The 9459-nt window shown below is 42.3% G+C and overlaps 1 protein-coding gene across 1 annotated transcript; it reads left to right on the top strand.

The window, feature by feature from the left end:
- The first annotated feature begins 814 nt into the window (after window positions 1-814).
- LOC131446247 (substance-P receptor-like) lies at window positions 815-8201 on the top strand. Its single transcript, XM_058617370.1, has 7 exons — window positions 815-1241; window positions 2321-2496; window positions 2948-3142; window positions 4276-4426; window positions 5438-5634; window positions 5764-5860; window positions 6841-8201. The coding sequence occupies exons 1-7, from the start codon at window positions 1014-1016 to the stop codon at window positions 7006-7008; spliced, it is 1212 nt and encodes a 403-aa protein (XP_058473353.1). The 5' UTR covers window positions 815-1013; the 3' UTR covers window positions 7009-8201.
- The last annotated feature ends 1258 nt before the right edge of the window (window positions 8202-9459 follow it).

The raw sequence follows: 9459 nt of genomic DNA, 5'->3' as shown, positions 1-9459 counted from the left end.
GCTGCATATTCACAAACGCTGTGGATTCCCAAAACACCAGCAAGTCCCAAAACACCAGCAAGTCCCAAAACCAGCAAGTCCCAAAACACCAGCAAGTCCCAAAATGCCAGCAAGTCCCAAAACCAGCAAGTCCCAAAACACCAGCAAGTCCCAAAACACCAGCAAGTCCCGTAACACCAGCAAGTCCCAAAATGCCAGTCCCAAAACACCAGCAAGTCCCAAAACCAGCAAGTCCCAAAACACCAGCAAGTCCCAAAACACCAGCAAGTCCCAAAACACCAGCAAGTCCCAAAACGCCAGCAACCATACTGAAGTCACCATGAAAATATATGCAAATGTCACTAGCAACAATAATAATAAAAAACACTTTGAAAGGGAACTTTAAGGCGGGTGATCCTTCCCGTTAGTTTTCATGTAATAGGCTGTATTTTAAAATTCTTCACAGGCCAAAAACACATGAACAGCGAATAAACAATATAGGATAGAATAAAAGTATTCCAATTAACACAACTGATATTAACAATTTATCAAATATTAATATAATGCTATTTATTCAGTGAATCCACTTGGGAGCATTAAAACTCATCACATTATATAAGCCAATATCATCACAGAGGCTGAGGATTAATCTTCCTGAGCGCGTATTAGATGGTTATAATCATTTGTGTTGCACTTTCAGGGTCATATGGGATGATTTCCACCTGATATCAGGTGGGTCACATGGTGCGTTTATAGTGAGGGAGGGAGGTGTACACACCACAGGGAGGAAGAGAGAAAGGGAGGGGTCGGTGTGTAAACAGCCCGACTGTCAGTGTTTGGTGCGCTGTTGTTCTCCAGAGCGCAGAGCGCGAGGTCGGTGCGTAAAGACAGTTTAGCCACAAAATGTGCACACTGCCCCCTTTCACGTGCCCACAGGCGCTGCTGCTCCATTTATCTGTGGAAAGAATCTCGCTGAGAGACAGAATCTATTTTTAAACACCCACCCCACCATAACACCTCGATGCCCGGAAGATATGGACCCTCTCTACAACTCCAGCGACTGTAACGGGACCACCACCACCACCGTCCCCGTTAACAACTGCAGCGACGACTTCAACCAGTTCGTGCAGCCGGTGTGGCAGATCACACTGTGGGCTGTGGTTTACTGCAGCATAGTGGCGGTTTCCGTGGTCGGGAACACGGTGGTGATCTGGATTATTCTGGCGCACAAGCGCATGAGGACCGTCACCAATTACTTTCTGGTAAATGAGCCACTCATCTCACCGCGTCTTCACTGTGTGTGTTCTGTGCGTAGATGAGTGTTGTTTCAGCTTCTTTTTCAGTGTTATGGTATGAAACTGTGGAGGCTATTACTGCTGGAAGACCAACATGAATACACTGTCACATGGATTATAAAACAACTGTTTGGATGTTTGAGAAATGAAAAGCTCCTCATGCACATGTCATGTGTGAGGAGATACACTGATTTGACTTGAAGAACACATCTGTCACAAATATCAAATATAACTTCCTCAACCTTCGATCAATAACAAAACTTAATTTTAAACTGTCATTTATCGAGAAACATTTTGATATCGACCGATATTTGACATGTTTTGTTCATTATTATTTTACCGTCATGGCATTTTTGGCCTGTAGAGCAACAAGATCCTACTTGGCGATACTGTCCGTGAATGAGTGTGATAATTTTTCAGACTTATGGCATTAACCTTTCCACTCCTGCTATAACAACCACATGACTGTACAACTATTAATACTGTTTTGAAAAACAATCCAAATTCCTCTCTGTATTTGAACCTTCCTTGAATTATGAGGAGTGGGTAGCCACTGAGCAGTGCCCTCAGGGGTACCCTAGCCCTTAATATGGTGTGGATTTGAACCTTCAACCCCCTAGCTATAATCCAAGTTCTCTTCCCACTTGGCCATGCGTTGTCTGATGTTGATCTTAAAAGCTGTTGTCAGTGTCTTTTGACTAACTTACTGTCCGTAGCTCCTGATGTCACTCCCCATTATGTTAACTTCCAGTTATGATGTATGTTGTGTATTGGGTAATCAGCAGCAGCAGTGTTGATGATGTATGATGCTAGAACTTTGTTCACTTATCTTAAAATTTCAGTCAATGACCCCCAATGTTTTGGGGCGTACATTTGACAGGAGAGCAAATGGAAGGGGGGTGGGGCTGGTGTGGAGCTGCCGTAGCCTTCAGTGGGCAGAGACATTTAAATCTCGTGCTTTAACGATTGACTCTTAATCCCTCTGTGTAAATGTGTGTATTAAAGAGTGGCACAGTTAATTATGTCCTCGTGTAACTCTCTTAAAGGTGAACCTGGCCTTTGCAGAAGCTGCCATGTCTGCATTCAACACAGTGATCAACTTCGCCTACGCTGTCCATAACGAGTGGTACTTTGGTTTGGTTTACTGCAGTTTCCACAACTTCTTCCCCATTGCGGCCATATTTGCCAGCATTTACTCCATGACAGCCATCGCTCTAGACAGGTATGTGTTATATTTTCAACAAAACATCTTCCAAACGCTCCACCACAGCACTGACGTTTAATTGAAAGGGAGCAGCTTAAGGTTGTGTAGGCACATAATCCATTGCATTGTTGTTGCAATATACGGTAGAGGAAATGGTATTGAATTACAATCTTTACAGATTTTTGAAAAAACATTCTTAAATATCACAAAAATCTTTTCTAGCTCAGTAAAAGTGCAAACGCCACAATGTAGCCATACAGACTTCTGTCTGAACCCAATATTCAAAAAGAAATATGGTTCAAAATGACTTTATTATCAGAACATCCTAATGTCAATAGACGATACAATACAACAGCCACGTGTCCCTAAAAAAATCATATAATAATTTGTGTCATTTCCAAAAGATAGACATTTTTATCACCAAATAATCTATAAACTGTGACATGCTATACTGTCCAACGTTGGACAGATACATGGCCATCATCCACCCCCTGCGGCAGAGGTTATCTTCCATGAAGACGCGTGTGGTGATTGGTGTGATCTGGATGCTGGCTCTGCTTCTGGCCTTCCCTCAGTACTACTACTCATCTATGACCCTGTTGCCTGGACGCACAGTCTGCTACATAGACTGGCCTGAATACACCACCGTAGACTTCAAGAAGATGTGAGTACGGGTACCACATGGCCTCTGTGAACCTGAACTAGCAGACCCAGGTCCTCTTAATGCTATGCTGCTAAAAGATTTGTTATTTGATATCTTTGTCGTGAGAGAACCATCACCACTCTAGAGTTATGCTAGGGCTGGCACCTTCGGAGGAAAAGCTAACAAGAGCAAACAACAGCCATCACATTCTGCCGAGACTTGGACTCGAGTTGCACTTAAGTCGCACAAACAGTGACGTTTGAGTCGACTTGCGACTCAAACTCAAAATACTTGGACTCTAGATTTGAGTTGCGTTGTGCTTCTTGGCGCGTGAGTGTGTGCGTGTGCCGTGTGCATTGGCCATGGCGACAGGTGCCGTACCTTATGGATTGGATTGTACTTTATTGATCCCACAACGGGGAAATTCACCTGTGCAGTAGCATACATGGTACAAAGGACAGAATGGCTTAGATTACCTAAAGAAACAAATATTAAAAAAGATAAAATAAATAATATAAAATTAAATGAGATATGCAATTTACATCAACACTATGTCTTTAAATGTGTAGAGGAACTGAATACTCTAAAGAAAATATGGATTATATTTTCCAAAGGGGCTTATGCTGCTAATTATTGCACAGAATTTGATAATTATGTGATAATGTTTGGATGTAACAGACGTGCAGAGAGTGAATATACGAGCAGCAACATGCAAGGTGTGCACCACCAGGGGTGAAATGGTAATTAGTAAGATAAAAAAAATAACACAGTTTATTTTAACGCCGTTATTCCCATCACTGGTGGGCACCCAGAGCTCTATGACACAATATGCTGTATGTACCAGGACACAAACAACAAGGAGAGTGTGGCAAATGGTCACAAAATCTAGTTCATGCTTTTGTTATATCTAACCTCTCCTCTGTCCTCCATTTTTCCTTTCACCTCAACCGGTCGAGGCAGATGCTGCACATGTTTGAGTCTGGTTCTGTCAGAGATTTCTTCTTCTCTCCACTGATGCCTAGTGTTTGCTCATTGTGTGAATTGTTGGGTTTGTCTGCTCTCCATGATGTTGTCTGTGTACAGTGCCTTGAGATAATGTATGTTATGGTTCTCCTTTCCCGTTGTCATGTCTAATTGTTTGCATTTATCCGTAGCTACTACGTGTGTGTGACACTGCTCATCTACTTCCTTCCCCTTTGCATCATGGGATGTGCATACACGGTTGTGGGTATCACCCTCTGGGCGAGCGAGATTCCTGGAGACTCATCTGAACACTACAAAGAACAGCTGTATGCCAAACGCAAGGTGATGCTGAGGCACACACACACACACACACACACACACACACTTGTTTGTATCTCTCAGTGAGGACACATCATAGACATAATGCCTTTCTTAACACCCTTACCATCTATACCCATCACAACTAAGTGCCTAATCCTAACGCTAACACAAACCAATTCTAACCTAAATCCTAAAACCCCAAACCCTTTGGACCTCACAAAGTATTAATCCCCCTTTACTGTGAAACCTCTACGTAAAATCTAGTCGAAACCAATTGCCTTAAGAAATGATATAACTTATATAACACATCTAAATGCAAACCATCCTGACTGTGAAACATGGTGGAGGCAGCTTCATGCTGTGGGGATGCTTCTCTTCAGCAGGGTCAGGAAAGATGGTTCAGAGATGATGGAAAGACGGATGGAGCGACTCCTCCTGAAGAAAACCTGTTTGAGTCTGCAAAAGCCTTGAGAGCTGGGCGGAGGTTTATCTTCCTAAATGCACAGCCAACGCTACAATGAAATGGTTTAGATCCAGGCTTATTAATGCATTAGAATGGCCCAGACCATAATCCAATAGAGACTCTGGGACAGAAAAGCTGTCTTCATCTAATCTGACTGAGTTGGAGCTACATTTGTAAAGAAGAATGGGCACCAAAAGACTTGCAGCTGTAATTGCAGCAAAAGGTGGTTGTACAACGTAGTGACTCGGGGGGAAGTTTACATTCAACACTTTCAGATTTATATTTGAAAATCATGAAAAATCAACAATTCATTCAAATGTGTGGTTGAAACGTGACAAATGGTGGAAAAGTCCCAGGGGACGGAGCTGATGGCACTGGTCCTCACAAAGATACCCCCACAAGAACACACACACACACATACACAGCTACTCATGCTTCTGTACTTGTGTCCCTTAGCCTCATTATCTGTCACTACCCAGTCATGTAATTGAATGGCTTTTTAATCCCCACAAAAACAAAACAGATTATTTCAAATTCATCTCAATCTCCTGCATGTTTGCCTGTGACAGGTGGTGAAGATGATGATCGTGGTGGTGTGTACCTTCGCCGTCTGCTGGCTGCCCTATCACATCTACTTCCTCTTGCACCAGTTCTTCCCCGATCTGTTTGAACAGCGCTACATCCAGCAGGTGTACCTGGCCGTCATGTGGTTGGCCATGAGCTCCACCATGTACAACCCCATCATCTACTACTGCCTCAACAGCAGGTACTTTCCACAGTGTGTTGTCAAAAATGGCTGCAGCTGTCGAGAGCGTGACGGACCCAAATCTGTGTTTGAATGTGTAATCCCGTCCGCCTGTTTAATCCAGACTTTTATCAAACGCTTGTCTTCCAGGTTCAGAGCAGGTTTCCAGCAGGCGTTTTGCTGCTGTGTCCCCACAAACGTCAAGGAGCAGCTGGAGCTCAAATCACCACATTACCTGCACACACAGGTGTGTGTGTGTCTGTGTCTGTGTGTGTGTGTGTGTGTGTGTGTGTGTGTGTTTACTCATTCAACAAGCCCACGGTTCAGTTTGTATTGTAGTTTTGGGCAGTCTTGTATAAAGTACTTGAAAGTATCTTACCAGAAAATGACTTTGGTAGAAGTTAAAGTCACCTTTTACAATATTAATTGAGTAAAAGTCGTAAAGTACCTGACATTTATTGTTCTTAAGTATCAAAAGTAATTTTCGGATATAAAATGTACTTAAGTATTAGAAGTAAAAGTAAAAGTATTTAAACAAAGTGAGCAATTACAATTTTGAATATGACATTTCTTGTGGCTTCTTAACAATAAAAGCATAATAGCTCCAGGCGATTTTGTTGCCTTGAATAGTTTTGTACGTTTACTTTATTTTTCTATTTCTCTGCATCTTGTTGTTTTCTTTCTCTGCCTTCAAATGACCCACTCACAACCAAGAAATCCTGTGTCCCCGGACGGTCCCGCTGTTCATGTTCATGCACAAACGGTGAAGAAACATCTTGAATCTTGAAAGCATGACACGATTTACCTTTATTGTCCCACAAGGGGGAAATTCCCAGTATTACAGCAGCAGAGAGCTACGGCGTATTTACACCGGCTCTACTCGCCTCGCCTCGCCTCGCCTCGACGCGGCACATCACGATTAGGTTGCAGCTCCACTTTAAAAAAAGAAGGACAGAAAAGGTTTAACAATAAATAAAGTTGTCTCTTACAACTTGTCCTCCCTCCCATCTTAAGCTGTGTCAACACATTCGGTCCTTGAATTTGAGGGAATCGGTCCTGGAAAGTCCTTAATGTTCTTAAATTCGACTTCAGCCAAGGTGTGGGAACCCTGCAAATCAACATTTCTCGTATTGTATTTCCAAGAAAACGCTCAGACAAACAAACAAAAGCGGGAATTTATTTGAAATAAAAAGATTGCTTTATGTAACTTGTTCTTTCCTGTTGCAGGGGAGCATATATCGAGCCAGCCGGATGGAGACGGTCGTCTCTGCCGCCGCCCACCCTCCCTCAGCAGAGCAAAAGAGGGTGGAGCTGCCGTCCTGTGCCCCTCCCACCCCGAGCCACCTGGAGGTCCCATCCAACAGCTCCAACCGTCCCCGTAGCCCCTCACAGTAGAGTCAGAGTGGCCGGCTACTGTGTGGAGACAATGTGCCAGTATGTGGCTGAAAGCTGGCGTTATGAGGGACAGTTGTGCTCACATCGTGTCCAGGTCCATTGTTGACCTGAGATATTCTGTTTAACACCTGACGGACGTCGTGTTGTTGGTCACCACAGATGTGACGCTGCAGAGGCACAAACAGCTGAAACTCTGGTCCATTCAGCAGGAGAGCTCCGCCCATGCTCCGCCCATGCTCCGCCCCCGCCTGCATTCTCCACTGCTTTTGGACAGCGTGACTCTCAGGCTCCCATGGCAACAGTGCCACATTAAGAGGAGCTTGTGATGCCATGTGTGTGTTGTGTAGAAATAGGGTGTGTGTATTTGTGTGTGTGTGTGTGTGGGGGGGGGGGGTCTAGCACCTGTTGGGCAGGATTAGCCCCTTGTTTTGACAATGTGTGGAGAAGAGTTGATTCCACAGCAGCCTGGTCACAGGGCAGATTAAATATAGGAGATGTGAGGGGGAGACGGTGAGTTACGTGTGGAAGGATGGATCACAACAAACCACCTTTGTGCTTAAAAGTAAAACCTCTTTCCCGACTGAAGACCTTGGGAATGTGAGCAGTGATGCTATTTCAGTTCAGAGACAACAGCTGCACCAAGAATGTCCGCGTATTAGACTCTCTCTAATCATACATGCAAGAATGTATGGGGACCATTCTCATGTTAGGGGACGTCTCATCGTTTATTAGTTCACTTCATGAACAGTCTCTGGCGCACAAGCTGTCAAACTCAAGGTTCGTGGGCCACGTCCGGCCCGCCATGCAATCATGGCCCACGAGCTAATATGTGACGTCTCTCCTGCTCCTCCATTGACTTCGAAAACAAAGAGCTGGAACCAGACGGGGTTTATAAGGAGGCTCTGCCTCTCATTTGTATTTCGCTGTTTCTCGTTTAGATTTATACATTCAGTAAAATGAGTACAGCAATTTATTGGCTGTTACGTGACGACAGACCTGTGTGTGTAGAGGAAGTGAGGTAACGACAGACTGTATAACTATACTGCTGATTTCAATGGAAAATCCTTGATAACTTTAAATATTTACCACTCCTTTTGTGTATTTCTTGGGTGAAACAATTAATTTTATATCGTGGAAACAAATATCGATTATATCTTAACATGACACTTCTTTAAATTAAATTTGATCTCTGATTTGTTTCTTTATTAAATCTATAAGTTTGGTTTGTTGAATGTTATATTATTTTACACCCATACTCTAGAACAGTGGTAAATAACACCTGGGAAAATGACCACCATTATCATCAACGTTAAAATAAAGTGGTGTAAATAGACTCTTCACAGAGGCAGATTTATTCTCTCATCATCCTCCTCTTCCTCACATATACTTCTGGTATAGTGAGATTAGATTAAGATGGAGCGGGAGATAAGGTGACTCTAATTATTATTTAATTCATGTTTTTAATTTGTTTCATTTTCTACACACTCCTCAGCTCTGCTCACACACCGTGGTTCATACAGCACAACAGTGTTTCTGATTTTCCTCCATGTTCCACCAGAGGAAGCTCATGTTCCACCACAGAGGGTCACAGAAGGACACAGGGCGTCACTTGCTGTACAAACTCAAAGCCCTTTGAGGGAAACTGTGTTTGTGTGGCTGGACTTCTTGACTATGTATCAAGGTAGAGCTGAAACAATAGATCAATTAATTGATTACTAAATGAATAGACAACTATTTTGAAGCTTTTTTCATGATTAAAACAAGATTTCTGATTGTTTAAGCTTCTTGAATGTGAGTATTTTCTTCATTTCTTTGCTCTGGAGAACAAAGAAATCATCAAAAGTGAATCATTTTGGTTTGTGGACAAAACAAGACATTAGAGAACATCATCATTTAAAGCTTTGATGAACAACAAACAACACTTTTTAAGGTTTTCTAATATTTTATGGACCAAAGGATTAATTGATTAATCGAGAAAATAATCGACAGATTAATCGATAATGAAAATAATGGTTAGTTGCAGCTCTATATCCAGGTATGATGATACCTACAGTATGTCAGACAGTAGGTTGATACATAGGTATGAACATGGGCTCGTAGGTACCTACGTGTACGAGCCTACATAAGTAGGTTTCATATGCATGAAACTGTTAATTAAATAAACGAGCAATAAGAATACTATCAAGTTGACATGTGAATAAATGTAATTTAGATTCACAAACTTCTCAACTTTTTAACAATTTATCGGTCAATGTTTAATTTCAAAATGTATAATTTGGCATTTTTTGAACATCAGTTATTTAATACATACATTAGATCATTTTTTACAAAGGCACGTTGATTCTCAGTCACATTAATGGCATTATTCACATCGTCATGAAATAACATTCACACCTTTACAGAGGACAGTAGCACATTGTCATTTACCGCCATCATTCCATCATTACTTTG

This window comes from Solea solea, chromosome 19 (genome assembly GCF_958295425.1).
Source record: "Solea solea chromosome 19, fSolSol10.1, whole genome shotgun sequence".
In the NCBI taxonomy this organism is placed as follows: Eukaryota; Metazoa; Chordata; class Actinopteri; order Pleuronectiformes; family Soleidae; genus Solea; species Solea solea.
This window is presented reverse-complemented; position numbering and strand designations above follow the sequence as displayed.